Source organism: Podarcis gaigeae (genome assembly GCF_964106915.1).
Source record: "Podarcis gaigeae genome assembly, chromosome: 16".
In the NCBI taxonomy this organism is placed as follows: Eukaryota; Metazoa; Chordata; class Lepidosauria; order Squamata; family Lacertidae; genus Podarcis; species Podarcis gaigeae.
In genome coordinates this window covers 12968749-12985287 of record NC_139693.1, presented here as the reverse complement: position 1 = coordinate 12985287, position 16539 = coordinate 12968749, and the positions used below count along the sequence as shown (strand labels likewise).

The following is a 16539-nucleotide window of genomic DNA, read 5'->3' as shown; positions in this document are numbered from 1 at the left end:
AGAGTGGATTCATACCAAAAATGGATAGTATTCTTGGTTGACCTCTGTAACTTGCAACACTCCCAAGCTGAATGCAGCCCACCAGGAGCTTGATAACACCTCTTTTAGCTGCCTGCCAAGCTCTACAAGCACAAAGCACTGTCAAGCACACAGACGTGGCTGCATTCAGTTTGATAAGTCATAGTTGTATAAGCCTGGCTTAAGGATTCCTCTTCTTTCTTTGCAGACATCCACCCCCTCTCAGATCCCCTGCTCATGTTGCTTAATATTTAAGTTGCTCACAGACAGGGATCTAAGTATTCTGCCTTGGAAAATCCCAAATGATGTAGCATGGAATCCCCTGTGATTAAAACACAGTCCTTTATTAAGCTAAATAGGGAACTGATGCTGCTGTTCTTAAACCGATGACGACGTGGAGCCTTTACCCAGAGGGTTTTACGCCCCTTTGGAACCTTTCCATATTAGGCAGTGAGGGGGGAAAGGGAGAGGGTGTCAAAGAGTTCAGTAGCTAGGCTTTAGAACAGGCACAGGCAAACTCCAGCCCTCCAGATATTTGGGACTACATTTCCCACCATCCCTGACAACTGGTCCTGTTAGCTAGGGATGATGGGAATTGTAGTCCCAATCATCTGGAGGGCCAGAGTTTGCCTGTGCCTGCTTTAGAACATAGGATAGGCAACTGGCTGCCTTGCACAGAGTCAGAACGTTGGTCCATCTAGCTCAGTGTTGCCTCACTCTCCATGATTTCAGGCAAGAGTCTTTTCCAAGCCTACCTGGAGATGCCGGGGATTGAACCTGGGTAAAGGTAAAGGACCCCTGGACTGTTAAGTCAAGTCAAAGATGACTATGGCATTGTGGCAGTCACCATTTGCTTGCAAGGCATAGGCTCTGCCACTGAGCTATGGCCCTTCTGCTAGTTTATGGGGCTGGAAGATGGAGCATAGTGATTTCACACAGTGCTCATAGTCTCCTGCAATTTGAGGCAATGTTGACTTATCAGAGCAATCCACTTAGTTACTTCTGAAGTGATTATTCAGGGGATACAACACTTTCTATACTATTTACATGCATAATACACAGGTTGCTTTCCAGCAAGAATATCAGGTTGAGTGGATTTATCGTTGGCATTGCAAATTTTGTCCTCCATGTTCCATACCAGCCCTTACTGATGACTCTCTGACTCTCTGCATCAGGGCGGCACAGCTTTTCATAGCAAGTGGGCTGCAATAATACTTTGACAGGGAACCCACAGGAGGTGTGAGGCTCTGGCATAGTCCTAGAGCCCTCCTACCTCCTTCCCAAAGCTGGGAAAGTGCTAACTAGGTTTTGGGAAGGAGGCAGGATGTCATGGGCTGGCTGGATGCAGGGGAGTGATGGGAGGCATCAATTGGGGACCCCCAAGGGAAGAAGGCTCAGAGCCAGGGAATTGGTGGTGGGACGAAGATGAGTGGACAGAGGGAGAAGAGTTTCAAAGACTTGCAGCCAACTAAGCCTTTCTCAGAGTAGGCCCAATAAAGTTAGTCATTGCCATTAATATCAGTTGGTCTACTCTGAGTAGGACTAGCATGGAATGCAACCCAAAGAGTCTGATGGAAGGTGATATCTGAGTCCTAATGTCTGTGCTTGCCCTATTGTCCACTGTTGCTTGATCCTAGTGCATGATTATCTGGAACGACTGGTATTTTCTGCCTTAGATCAGCTGAAGCCACCTTTTGTTTTTATAATTGTAGGATTAGGAAAGAGTACTAGTCCATGTGAGTCATGGGGATGTTGCAAGTTGCTATCCTCCTTGGGAAATTATAGTGAAAAATCTAACTTGTAGCTACTGTCTGTTTGTGGTTTAGTTCAGATGCTCTTCTAAACGATTGTGAGCGCTGTGGGGCTCAGTTGCTCCTTCCTTCCCTCTTGTGTAGTTTCACTTTCTTTTTCCTGTTTAATGAGAACCTGATGTCCAAATCAGCAGTTAATGTTGCCCCTCTCCCCAACCTGAATCAGAAACTAGGGTTTGAAATGGGCTTCTGATTCCACTTCGGAAGGCAAGCGTTAGCCATGGGTGGTTGATTTGGACGTCACAACAAGGTAGACTTTAGCACTAGTCAGAAATTAGAGAGGGAAGCCATTTGAGAGAAAGAGGGAACTTGGTAGTCAGTGGGTTGTTTGCCATCTTCTAGTCTCAGTTGGGAGGTTTTTCTGAATTTAGCTTGTGTTTGATTTACAGGAAGATTTTGAGGCAGAACACAGGCATTATCTGAAAACCCAGTTCAATATTTATGGAACTAGGTGGATTTAGCAGAGATCTGTTCGGTAACATCCCATTAAGCTCACTGGGTGATTTTGGTCATTGTGAGATTAAGAATAGGGGAGGATCCATATAGGGGAAGAAGAAGCCACCTTCAACTCTTTGGAGGAAAGGCAGAGTATAAATGTAATGAATTAACATCAGCTTCTAGTAGCAGGAATACTAGCTTTCTGAACAACTAAGCTTACAGCAAGAATTTTGAAATAGTTTTTAATTGGAGTTAAGTTGCTTTGTGCATCACACCAGAATTTAAGCAATGACAAGCAAATGTCTCCTTTTTTAAATACAGGAAGAGATTTGTCACATACTGCATTCTGTTTCATAGTCACACAATTGGAGCGTGTACATCAGTATTTTTTAATCTGCCCACTTCATTCCAACTTAAAATTGTGCTATGCTTTACACGAGTCAGTTTCTTTAACTTCTTCCTCCACCAGCCCCTGATGATCACCAAATGATTGCCTTCATCTTGTAAAGGGAAACTGGCTCTCCCAAGAAAGCTGGCCGCTTTGGCTGGGGCTTTTGCCCCAGGGTTCGCAATTGGGAAAGGCTGAGAATAGTCATAGGCTCACTTCCTGTGACAAGAGGAAAGCAGCACTAGCCAGAATCAGAGTGCCTGCTGGTTTGTGACTTGATGAAATCACCATCCTAATGCAACTCTTGCAAGTGCCGTGCTCTAACCCCTGCAAGACCCCAGTTCCAATGTGGTGCTAGCAGCAGCACTGTGTTAAATGTGCAAGCAGAAGAAGTCTTCAGCTGCCACCCTGGATATGTGTGCACTCGCATGATCTTGTTAGTAGTTTTAAACTTGTTTAATGATGGCCTTCTCTAGTGCATGGGGCTTTGTTGTCAACAGGCTAGACCTGGTGTGGGGGACCTCGGGTCTTGGGGCCAAATGAGACCCTCCAGGCTTTACTGTCTAGCCCTTGGAACTATTTCCAGGCCATCCTCTGGATTGAGGATTCAGGGCGAGGGTGGGTGGCCCTTGAGTGGTTGCCCTCCTGGGCTGCAAAAGGTTCCTCACTTCCGGGCCAGACTAATAAACTGGCACATGTAAGGGCAGCCATCTGGACTTTCTGTATAAGGAAGTGATTTGTTTTATTGTTGACGTTTAAGTTAATCTGATGCTGAAACTTAGGCTGATTTTAAATATGGTACTGCAAAGGTAGCTGAGCTACAAGTGCTTGTCCTCACCCTACCCCATCTCCTGTTGGCCTGCTATGAACAGGATAGGTGGCAGCCTTTGCTGAGAAGCAGCGTTTGTGTCAGTTCACAACAGCAGCACCACGGCAATTTATGTTCCCAGTAGCCTCCTGAATCCTCCTCCAGACTGCAAGGAGGCAGTCGCCAGGTGCCTGTTCAGTTTGAGCTTGGCATTAAATTGGAGCCGTAAAGCTAAAAGGAGCCTTGAGTCACAAACAGGCCTCACTTCCTGTTCCTGTTTGAAAGCTGCCATTTGGGAAGCAGGTTCATTCTACCGTCTTATCTCTGTAACTCCAGGGCTGGCTGTTTGACATTAGTTGCCTTTCAGATGGCCATGCGCAGTAGGAAATGAGAAATTTGGATCGAAATGTGTTGGGACTCTCGTTTGGAGCTCCTTTGTGACCATGTTGCTCAAGCACAGTGCCAGTTGTTCTTGGTGATATTGGGTGTGTGGGTGTGGGTGTCTGTCTGTCTGTGCCTGTGTCAGACAGACTCTTGCGGCCTGGGCTTGTGCCATCTAGAACCTAGATTGATAAGTACTGGAGAATATCTTAAAAAGAAGATGCAGTCTAATCTTCCACAGGCTAACTTGTTATCCCAGATTTACAGAAGCTTGCAAAGGTGTATTGATGCACCTATTGGCAGTAGAGGGAGCTAGCTTCTAAGCAGAAAGGAGAAGAAAAAAACTTGAAGATTAGTATGGTTCATTGGCTAATGCTCAATTCCAGCTCTGCCTCACCCAGTGGGCTGGGCGATGTTAGTCTCACAGCCACCTTTCTTCATGTGGGAAACTTAGGTGACTTACTAATATGGTGTCTGTAAGCTCCTGCCAACCTAGCAGTTCAAAAGCACGTAGTATAAATAGGTGCAAGTAGATAAATAGGAACTGCTCCAGTGGGAAGGTAAATGGCATTTCTGTGCGCTGCTCTGGTTCACCAGAAGTGGCTTAGTCATGCTGGCCACATGACCTGGAAGCTGTACGCCGGCTCTCTCGGCCAATAAAGCGAGATGAGCGCTGCCACCCCAGAGTCGGCCACGACTGGACCTAATGGTCAGTGGTCTCTTTACCTTTACCTTTACCTTTACCTTTACCTTTAAGGATGATGGAAAGTTCATGTGATATATTCCTAGTCCAAGTTCCATCTTTGAGGGCTTGCTTTGAGGGAGATGGCAAAGCTAGATTAGTATTCTTACAAGTCCTGTTCAGTACTGCCCCCTTTGCAAGTCTAGATTTCTACCTGGCACATCATTGCTTTGTTAAGAACTCTGAACTTGTTCCTTTTAATAAAAATATTGTTATTTTAGCTTCATAATGAAGTGTTGAATTTTCTTTTTTAAACAATTAAAACTGGACTTAAGAACCTAGCAGGGATGAATTTGGTGCACAAACAGAAGCTCCCAATGGATTGTAATATAAAAGCCCAAGAGAACAAGAAAGCATTTGCCTGGCACCCCCAAAACTCTTGTTCTTAGGCACAAGGGGAGCCTCTTTGAGGGGGGCATTTCCCAAGCAGAGTCCCACCACTGAAAAGGCCCTCTCCCAAGTAATTATTCTCAAGTTCTGGGCAGATATGTATTAGGAGAATTGTGTGCTTTTGAGGATTAACATGGCCAAAATGAAATGTAGATTCCTCTGCTTCAGTTATGTGGACTTTGGCTAGCATGCAGTTGGTGGTGGTGATCATGATGAAGATGACGGTGCATTTGATTTGCTGTGTTAGATTTTTTGATCGAAAGGTTCTCAGGGCAGGGACTGGTTTGCCCTTGTGCTTTTTTTTTTTAAGTGCCATCAAAGTAATGTGTTTGAGCATATTTGATTCCATGTCAGTTGTGTTATTTTATTTACTTTATTTTTCAGATTTCTGCTCTGCCCTTCCTCCCAAAGGAGCACAGAGCAGCAAACCTTTTGTGTTTTTGAATTTAAAAACACAAATACATTCATACCTCGGGTTGAAGTAGCTTTGGAATGAATATTTTCGGGTTGCGCTCCGCAGCGACCCGGAAGTAACGGAGTGCATTACTTCCGGGTTTTGCCGCTCGCGCATTCGCAGACGCTCAAAATGACGTCATGCGTGGAAGCGGCGAATCACGACCCGTGGACGCGGGTTACGTTCGCTTCAGGATGCGAATGGGTTCCGGAACAGATCCTGTTCGTATCCTGAGGTACCACTGTAACATTAATAAGCACATAAAACATTTTAGAACATCAAAACACATTTAAAAATGATCACACACCCTCACAGTTGCTTATTTCAAGGTTGTCATCATGGCCAGTATTTTTTCAGTCATCAAATGCCTGGGTTAGCAGGAATGTTTGTATGTTTTCCTGAAAGTCAGTGAGGGAGATGAACTTGTCTCAAGTCAACACCAACCAGAGGCAGCACCACCAACATGGCCTCCCATGCTGATCTTTGGGTCCTGTTAGTGGTGGGGGATCTTCAGGTACTTGATCCCAAGCCATTTAGGACATTGTATGCTAGTACTAACACCTCAAATTGGACTCAGTAGCTCACTGGCAGCTGCTGGAGAGCTCTCCTGAGGGTGGTGCATGGTCCCACCCGGCTGCCCCACTTGCCAATCTAGTAGCCACATTCTGCACTAGCTGCAGTTTCTGGGTTGTCTTCAAGGGCATTTCCACATAGAGCACATTGCTGTAGTCTTAAGTGGGAGCTCACTAGAGTCTGGGCAGTTGAGATCAGGCTGTCCAAGTAGTAGGCAGTTCAGCCCAACCTGGGCATAAACACTCCTGGCCAAAGAATTCAGTTGAGACTTCATTGAGAAGTTGGAATCCAGGCATGCTCGCAGACTAGGAACCTGTTCCTTCAGGGGGAGTGCACCCCTTCCAGAACAGGTTCTACATCTAATTCCTGGGCATGGGAACCACTCATCCACAGAAACTCCATCTTATCAGAATTCAACCTCAGTTTGTTGGCCCCCATCCAACTTTTTACTGCTTCCAGACACCAGTCTACTTTCTTCACAGCATCTCCTGATTCAGATGGAATGGAGCGTTTCCAAATGGTTTGGGGCGGCTTACATGGTTCTCCTCCTCCTTCATCATCCAGTGCATAGTAAAACTATGGCATTTGCTCCCACAAGATATAGTGATGGTCACCAACTCTGATGGCTATAAAAGGAGGTTAGACAGATTTGTGGAGGATAAGACTATATTCTTTCTACACTAATGGGTCCTGCTTGTGGATGGGCATCTGCTTGACTACAGTAAGAATAGGATGCTGGACAAGATAGGCCACTGGCCTGATCCAGCAGTACTGTTCTTATGACCTTTTACAAGCAAGAAAGTGTTGCTGTGATTGTAAATGAAAAGGAAATAAGTAACATGGCTTTCTTTGACTGTTGAGTATTTTTGTTAAATTTTATTGCAAATTACTTGCCTGTATCAATAGAGATTTTGGTCATATATGCATTGATTTATATTTAATTACGGAGTGAACATTAACGTAAACTGGCTGACCGCCCTATGTGGCTTCCTCCTCAAATGTTTTGGCTCTTGGCTTGGTGGATTTTTTTTTTTTTTTATAAAATATTTATTAAAATTTTTAAATACAAATGCAAAAATAATAAACAATATAACATATATCATAACATAGTTTCATAACTTCTTTGGACTCCCTCACGTCTCCCGCTCCCACTTACATCAGTATAGATTTTTACCAGCAATTTATCATCTTGTTTGCGTTCTTATGTCCCGCTCTTTTAAATATAATATAATAAATCTCCAAAAGTTTTATATTTTCCTCAGTCTCACTTATCATCCTAATTCCATCTAATTTAGTGGTGCTCAATTATTTATGATCTAGCATCCTTCTTAACATTCAACCAAATTACAATATTTTTGTAAATAAATCTTAAATTTCTTCCAGTCTTCTTCAACCTTCTCCTCTCCCAGGTCTCGGATTCTGCCGGTCATCTCAGCCAGTTCCATGTAGTCTATCAGTTGCATCTGCCATTCTTCCAGTGTGGGTAGATCTTGATTCCAATGCTTAGCGATGAGTATCCTTGGCTTGGTGGATTTATACCAGGTGCGGGGAACCTGTGGCCCTCCAGATGTTGCTGAGCCACAACTTCTATCAGCCCCAGCAATACTGGAAGTTAACATTCAGCAACATCTGGAGGGCCACAGGTTCCCCACACCTGGTTTATAGTTTTTCTTAACCCCCACCCCTTTTACTCCTAAGGAGTGACTTCAAATGAAGCATAATCTTTTCCTAGGTGACCTCCTTCTGTCAGAGGTAAATAGCTCTATCTCCTTTTGTTAACTCTTCAGTGGGTGTTTATTCAGAACAAACATACTGCAGGGAGATGCAAATGTAACTGGAGTTGCTCTGCTGGGTAACCGGACTAACAAGTTCTGGCAGGAAACCGGAAGGGCTGCGCTAAGGAACTTTCTCCATGGCTGCCTAGCTCAAAATGAAGTTGGGGGGGGGAGAGAAGGAAGTTCCTAGGGCGACAGGTTAGCAAAGTTGGTGAAACAGCCTATCTACCAATCAGCTTTCTAGGGGTGTGGGTGTACTTTTTAAGCTGGTGGCCTGAGGAAGCATCCTTTATTCCACCCCGTATTTGCTTTTACCTTTCTGTGTTTTTTTTTTCTCCTTCAAAAAACCTTTTGGCATTTAAGGAGATTTAGATAAACTTTAGAGACCAGATTGAGCTCTCTTTGGGGAGCTGTTCAAATCCCTGCAGAGCCAGGAAGCTTTTCTGTGCAGCCTTGGTCCCAGTTGCCTCCCCATTCTGCCTAATCCGCCTCACGAGTTTCATGGGGAGGTGAACTAGAGGGAGGATTCCCAAGTAGAATTGCACTGATATATTTTCATGCAGGGGTCCTTTAAAGCAGGAGTGGGTAGTCTGCGGTTCCCCAGATATTGCTCCCACCTTTCCTGATCATTGGCCATACTGGCTGGCACTTACAGCAGTTCAGAGTCCAACAACATCTGGAGGGCTACAGGCTCTTCCCCATCCCCCGCCTTGAAGCATATCATAGGTTTTTATGCCCAGGGTCTGCTCTGTATGAGATAGATAGAAACATACACACCAAGAAAGACAGAATTCTGTCACTGTCTAAATTCTGGTTGCCACAGAATAAATGATGTCAGGAACCAGGCTCCCCAAATGAATCCCTCTGGTTTAAACTCTTTTTCTTTCTTTTTTTAATGCTCTTGAAATACACTTTATGTTAAGCCTGGTCTGTGTTTTCCACAGAACATCTGCTTGGGTTTTTTTCCGGGGAGGATCTGTGTATACACATCATATCTGTATTTCCTCTGCTAGTATGCTGAGATGATAGTCTGAAGCTCCCAAGCTTAAAGGCTGAGTTTTCTTCCAGTGTACAGTTTCATTGCTTTGGAGCAGTAGATATGGATCAATATAGTAATCAGTAATGACATGTATTCCTAGCTTCTTTGGGGGCAGAAGTGAGGTGGATGACATGGTGGCCAGACTAAAACTGGCCAGATGATGTGAAGCAGCAGCCATTTAGATAAATATCCTGAGATAGCATAATATGAATAATGATGACAGCTCTTCTATTCATTTCATTCTATTTCCTCAACCCCATACTTTTGTCACACTCCAGCTTGACCAAGAGTAAAATGCCTTTAGGGTTAGGGTCATAGTTCAGTGGTCGATCACATTGTTTGCAATTAAGGCTGGAAAAGCCCGTGTCTGAAATCTGGAGAGTCACTACCAGACAGTGTCTGTGAATGGTCCCTAAGCTAAATGCATCCGTGGTCTGACTCATTACAAGACGGTTTTTCATGTTCCTGGGTAACAAGCTCAGAATGGTGCAGGTAGAAGCAACTTGATTTTTTCACTTTTTTTGTAATAGGGAGGGAGCAGGGTTAACACACAAGTGGTGTTCCCCAAATACACCTGTTATCCCCACTTAAATTAATAGATGCCAAAGTTAGGCATTGCACTTGGGGACCCTTTTAGAGGAAGAGAAGTCTAGCCTGCTCTCCTCTGGAGACTTATGTGGCTTGAGCCTTCCTAGACAGGGTTCCCACAGGAATGCAATACATCTTTGTGTGCACACATCACTATGCAACACTTTGAACAATTGTTGGACATGGTCCCCTCACAATGCACTTACAGTATTCCTTTGTTTGTTGCTTTTGCAAACATGAAATGTGTTAAAACCTTTATGCCTTTTGAAATATTGGTGGCTTTAAGACAAGCACACCAAATTGATGGTGAATATACAGCATTTTTTTTTTCAAGCCTCAGCTTCAGGTGACTCCTTAGATAAGAATGTCAAATTGATGTTGCATTCTAGCCCAAATAAAATGTAAGGAAGGGTCATTACACTGTGTGGGATAATTGTGTGTTAGGGTGTCCCTCCATCTCCTCCTCCAGATGTCTGCAGGCTGTTGTTTGCCTTTAATTGGTGAATGAGGCTAATGACTCCTAGGATATCTTGTGGTGATTGTTGTTTACTCAAACAAAATTTGGTTCTGAGGCAACTTGTGTATTGGCTCAGCAGAACAAAAATTGGCTTGATGTAGACTAAGAATTTGAAAAGATTATTGGATGACCCAGAGAATGAACTTAATCTGGGCCTCTACAAAAGCAGATGAGACTTTCTCAAGTGCACATTCACTTGCTGACTGTCTTCCCCACTCAGGCAGGCTTACATTGTGGAATAAATTTGAAGCACCTAAGAATCTGAAGCCCAGAACATGCATGCGTGAGCTTTGTTCTATGAGCCCATAGATTTAGAGACCAAGTAGAGAATCTGCCATTTAGTGATGCCTTTATTCTTTCCTTGGGTTACTCTCCCACACACACCTTTCCTCTTTTTTGCCTATGTCAGGTTTTAAATTGTCTGCTCCTCAAGGTAGGACCCAGCCCTCCTGTGCTGAGTGAAGTGCCAGACACATTAAATGCACATTTGTACAAATAATAATGTGGTGCAGAATTTGATCATAAGGATCTCCTTGCTTTGACCAGGTGTGGGGAAGCTTTTGCCATGCATGCTGGTGCTGATGGGAGCTGTAGTTTGGCAACAACTGGAGGGCCAGAGTTTCCCACTCCTGCTTTAAACATACAGAAAGCTGCTCCAGCCTTCTCCGTTGCATAACATAGTATGTAGGGGTGTGGATGTGTTAAACCTCTCCTCTTATGTTTTATGAGGGCTAGGTCACAGTGCACCTTGTCAGTGCCATCCATCCATCCATGCAAATAGTTGGCTATCTTGCCCTCGTTTTCCCAAAGAGAACTTTGGAAACTGAAGGCCAAGAAATGACTGGGGTGGGCTGAGCTGGCACAAGGGTGTCTTTTTTAGACTTTTCCAGAGGTTAGTACTTTTCATCTGTTTTCTGAGGCTTTTAGTGGTTTTTAGTGGCTTTTTATAGGTTTTATTGTCTCGCTGCTGCTATTATGATTTTTATTTTATGTAAGCTTTATTGATCTCCACTCTTAGGTTTGAAATAACTTAATAATTTATTGCCTCCATTTTTGCTTGGGTTTGTCCTCTCTGTAAGCTGCTTTGTATCTTTAATTTTAATAGAAGAGCAGTCTCAGATAGGTTAAATAATTGTTCGCTGTTGTCCTATTAATATCAGGAGAAGCTTGTTCGACCAGACAATGTGCATGTGCATTTTGGAATCCTGTCAAAATGGAGAAGGTGAACTGAGGTTGCTCTTCAATCAGAAAGTGTTCACACAATGCCACTCTCCGGCATCAGAGTTTCATAGGGAAGCCTGTGGAAATGAGCTAAGTAGTGGGGTGGTTAAACTAAATGACATCCTACTTACTCTGAAGTAGGAAACCTCCGGTTCCCAAAATGGAAACCCAAGGTGCAGCATATTAATTTTACCAGGCCCATTTGCAAGTCTAGTGGGCAAACGGAGCAGTGACGGGGTATCTTAGTGGATGGCATGTGGCAGCTGCTGTTGTTTTTCATAGGGACAGTGCTTACCGACCATTCTAGAGACTTTGAACAAAGCAGAGGTTCATGATTGGCTATCTGTGACACTGCAGAGTTGGCCTGATGGGATGCAGCAGAGCACTTCCGAGACCAAAGGGAAAGGTGTGAATTTGAATCTTGTTTGCTATGACCATAACTGGATGCAGGTCATATGTGTGAAGCTTTTGGAGGGGCCGGGTTATTATTTGCACTGTTGCTGTACATCACACTTGACAGAGATTTTACAGTCTACCCTGATGGTCATGTAGGCCAGTGTCCTCAATTGGTGGTCCACCCAGGGGCTCCATGGCACCATTCACACAATGAAAACCACCATAGAGACATCTTTTTTTTTTTTTAAAGCAGGGGTCCATGGCTTGACTTTCGAAGAACAGGGTCTGCAGTACTGATGAGGACAATACCAACCTAGATGGATGGGTGGTGGGGCTTGGTGTGCAGCAGCTGCGATATTCCTACAATGTATGCCTGTTGAAGATTAGGGTTTGTATTGCAACACCTGCAATTCAACAACCAACTAAATTACAGAGGGAAGTATTTGGCTCTCTTCTTTCTATCCATATAGGGAAGCCTCTGGAGAAAGAAAATGCTAGACCCTGCAGCACCGCCCCAGTTTGGCCCAGGGCTCTGTGCATGTCATGCCTGCGGGAAGCTTCTCTAGTCATCTCCAGTCAGCTGCAGTTGCAAATTCCCAGCCTTCAGGGGCCTTGAACAAAAGGCTCCATCCTGCATATGCTCCAGTAAGGGTCAGCCCCCTCTAGGCATCTGCTTTGGAGCAGCATCAGGGTTGGGAGGGACTCTCCTCTAATTTGCACATTTAATCCCTGTGCATTTTCATGAATGTGACAGGAAGGTGCTGAATGAACTGCTGACTACATTTCCTCTTGTGCACCATTCTCATTCCTACATCAAACGTTAAGAGTTCAGGCAGACCTTTAAAAACACACAACTGATAACGACTTCAAAATCATGAGAGTTGGGAAACATAATTAAGTTGGTCTTCCGTCTGCTTTCTACAAGCAGAAAGAACACCATGTTTATTATGCTCCTCAACACTCATGATTTCCAAGTAAACTAGTAACAGTAAAGATGCGAACTAGTATTTCTTTTTTGTCATTAGTTTTTAAAACTTATTTAATGCTAGAATCTAAAATGTAACTTGCAGGAACCTACTCTGGGGGGTGGTGTTGGCTATGCATGTGTTCCACTTTGTGGGTTGGGGGTAGAACTGCAAGCTCTAATCCAGTGTATTGATAAACTAATACTTTAACAGATGACAATTAACACTTGTATGGGGGTGTTTCACTACTGTTTTGTTTTGGCTGTTGCCGTAATGATACTGAAGCAAATATCCAGCTGCTGGAAGTAGTTTTAATTTGAACTACAAGTTACCTTGCACTTCCTTCAGTATTTCAAATAGGGTACATATGCTGATATTTTGGTAAGCTGCACTGTGACAAATGAAAGTGAGCATTCCCTGGCTGCTGGGAGCCTTTGTTACCTTCCTGTTTCCTAATGAATTGTTCTCTCATAGAACCCCACACCCCCACCCTGCTCTGTAATCCTCATGCAAATTTATTTTGGCCTGATTGCAGATTAGGGAGCTCTGTATTAGCACACTTACTTTGCATGCAGAACGTCCCAGATTCGATTTTCAGCATCTCCAGTTATCAAAGGATCTTTGACAGTAGAGCTGGGAAGACTTCTTTCTGCCTGAAACTTGAGAGAGCTGTTCCCAGACACAGTCGACACTTATGTACTTAAATATATTGCCCCTCTTTGGATGATCACGCTTACTAAACTGAGATACTTATGAGCACCTTTCCTTGACCTGTGATTAAACCAGGAAATCTCTAATTAATTAAACTTCATTTTGTACTTGTGTCTAAAATAAGGAAACTGTGGTTATCAGCTTCAAAACAAGCCTTAAACAAACATCATACTGTGGTTTAAGAGCCTAGCTTGTTCTGAAGTTGGCAACTAGTTTCCTGATGAACACGAAATAATAAACTATGGTTAAAGAGACATCCTAGTTGGAGCTGTGTTGAAGGTGGCCACCGAGTCAGACCACTGGCAGCTTTGTGTACTGAACCATGGGTGCTTTTAAAAAATCTGAATTCTAAGGTGCACACTCCTCCTGAATTTTGTAAGCACAGTGTTGAGTGAATTGGAGCAGTTCACAGCACCTGTGTTCCTGGCTGCTGAGAAGCTGGCACCTAAAAAGGTTTTTCCCTGGAGTAGAAAGTTTGTCCCAGTTGTGGGGGGTGGAGATGGAGCTTAAAGATTGCAGCATGTCTGGAGCTGCTATCCCTATTAGGGAGTTGTAATACCCTCTTGTGGCATTATGGCTCATTTTAACAGCTGTGGCACCTCTGCAAATGGGCCTTTTTCTGTCCTTTTTGCTAGGGGATCTGCGATGTAGCTGAATACTTTTGGCTGCTGCATCTGTGTTCTGTGTTCACACACTGCAGAGGTGGGGCTGGTTGCCGGAGGCAATTAATTGCTGCAGGTGATCAGGTGTGGGTGAAGGGATGGTATGGAGTGGTTTAGGCTTCATAAAGCTATACGTATACAGAAAACCATGGTCCTTGGTGCCTGTACACAGCTGAAAGATTGCTTGTAACTAGGTAGATAGCCTATAACTGCAGTTTTGTGGGAACACACACACAGAAGTTGAATATAGTCTTGGATGCTTGTTTCAGATGTTCAGGTTTCATGGTGTTCTTTAAAGCTATCTGGTCCTAATGGCTTGCAAGGATATGGGCAATACCTCATGAAACCGCTGAAGCCAAAGTATATAAACTTTCCAGTGATCAGAGAACCATAGAAAGTGAATGCATTTTATGCTGCGGGGAGGTGGGGGTCAGAATGGCAGGATAAATTGGGCAGGATTTGAGAATTCATGCTAAGGTGTAGAATTTATACCAGATGCAGAATTCAGCTCCCCTTGCTGCAGAACTCTGTCTCTCTAAGTGCAGAGTACACCCAGCCCTGCCTAGAAGCTGTTTGCTCAGCCGTACCTCTGTACAATCTCTCTTAGGCTTTCTCTCCCTTCCACTCCTTTCAAATTGGCAGCCTTTTTAAAAAAAAGTAAAAAAAAAAAAATCCGCCTTGCAAACTTAGTAGGCTCTGCAGGGCTCAGTCAACAGAGTTGCCTGTCAGAGCTCCAGATCACCTGACGGCAGGTCAAAGGGGTAACGTCATCCTTTTTTCCTTTGCTTTCTCTTCCCCTCCCTGGTTCTCTCCAAAGCCCTGCCTGCCGATTGCATGGGTGGGGCAGGCAGCTTCCTGTGGGGGAGATCCTGACGTTGCTCTAACTCATTCTCTCTCACACTTTCTCTCCTCCCAAGTGAGACGCAGGTTTCCTCCTACCTTCTGTCTTGTGGGGGGGGGGGGAAGGATCTAGCAATTCGGACTTCCTTCTGGAGTAAACCTTGATTGGATTCTAGAATAACCCGTTACCTCTGTTTAACTATTTGGTTTTGGGGTTGTTGTTTTTGAGGGGTGTGTGTAAGATATTTCCCCGCCACCATCACTCAGACTTTAAAAGAGGCTTGGAGGACTTGCCAAACAACCCAGGTGCTCTCTGGCTCAGCAAGTGGGGAAATTGCGAAAGGTGTTGCCTCGCTCAGGTATCGGAGGTGGAGACTTGGGCACCGGCTGGATGAGGAAGCTCCACACTTCCTCAGTTCTGTTGCTGTACTTTGCTCCGTCAGGAAAGTTTTGGGTCAACAAATGAAGGGGTAAACGCACCGTCCCAGGAAAGGATTATTCCCTCTTGAGTTTCCACGAGCTGCTGCTTTGCTCAGACTTGTTCGCAGTAATTTTGGGATACCTGCCTTATCCGTTTCTTCACAGCCGAGAAAGCAGGCAACTGGATCCAGTCTTTTCTCCCTCTCTTTCTCATTTTTTCTTTGGCCTCTCTTGGAGCAGCAGTGGATCGATGAGGTACAGCTTGCCTCTGACTGGCAGAGGCACTACTGCGTGAGGTAGCAGAGAAGACTACGATTAATGAGTGGAGGACATAGATACGTTGTGCCTATGACAATGGGAGTAGTAAGTCTCTTGTATTACTGGGTATGGTTCCTGGGGTCCAAAATAGGATCCTTATATGAGGTGGTGGATTAAGATATGGTTATTATATGAGGAAAAACTGGTATTTTGTGGCTAGTGATCTGATGGAGGTAGGAAACTGAGTTTCCAATAGGGGCTCTATTTAGAGAATGCGACCCCCCCCCCCACCACACCTTTCTTTTACACCCTGGGATAAATGCGGACCAGGCCTCAGACTCACATGCTCTGTCTTCCTTCTCACTGCAAGAGTGAGTAATTGAACAGGGATATCCCATATAAAAAAAACTCCCTTGACCTCAGAAAGGTAAAATTCACCAATCCCAAGGGCTAGGAAGCAAGTTTTAATTCCATGCAGATTGGTAAGATTTTGGGCATGCAGTCCTTTCAGGTTGGCCCATGGTGAGCGAGGAAAGCAGACTCAAGCTGAGGCCTCATTCTTGATCTCTCTCTACCCAAGTACTATCCTGGAAGGGTAGGGGAATGTTGCTGGATCAGAACTGGCTTTGTTTTATCCCAGGAGAGACCTTCTGAATCAGACCAGCAGCCCATCCAGTCCAGCATCCTGTTCTCACAGTGGCCAACTAGATGCCCGTGGGAAGCCTGTGAACAAGACCTGTGTGCAACAACAGCACTTTCACTTCCTGCAGTTTCCAGTAACCGGTATTCAGAAGCATACTGCCTATAGTAGTGCAGGTATAACATAGCCATCAGGCTTAATAGGCATTTGTAGACTTATTCTTCATGAACAAAGGCCCTTGCACAGGTTGAAAGTACCCATCTTAGAAATGGTGACTTTATTAGCCTCTAGCGACAAGGGGCAGCGTGCTAGAGAATAGCAGCAGTAGAGGGCCATTCTGCTCTTCTGTCCTGCTTATGGGTTTCCCCTCAGCATCTGGTTGGTCACTGTGGAAAACGGGATGCTGGGCTTGGATAGGCCCCATGGCATAAGTGGCTGGGGAAACCCAACTAGATGGGCGGGGTATAAATAAATAAATAATAATTAGCAGCGTGCTCCTCTAAT

The 16539-nt window shown here is 44.5% G+C and overlaps 1 protein-coding gene across 14 annotated transcripts in view; it reads left to right on the top strand.

Annotated features, from left to right (window-relative positions):
- MARK2 (microtubule affinity regulating kinase 2) overlaps positions 1-16539 on the top strand; it is a 112008-nt gene that overhangs the window by 47073 nt on the left and 48396 nt on the right. Inside the window, exon 1 of one of the 14 annotated variants that reach the window (XR_014558841.1) lies at positions 14808-15500. The exons of 12 other annotated variants lie outside the window; for them this stretch is intronic. Coding sequence is in view for 1 of the 2 variants with exons in the window: in XM_083716235.1 (XP_083572361.1) it covers positions 15456-15500 (45 nt within the window). In the remaining variant the exon portion in view is untranslated. Of the gene's footprint in view, positions 1-14807; positions 15501-16539 lie in introns of those variants that run through there. One more of the 14 variants, XM_083716235.1, reaches the window with a different exon arrangement.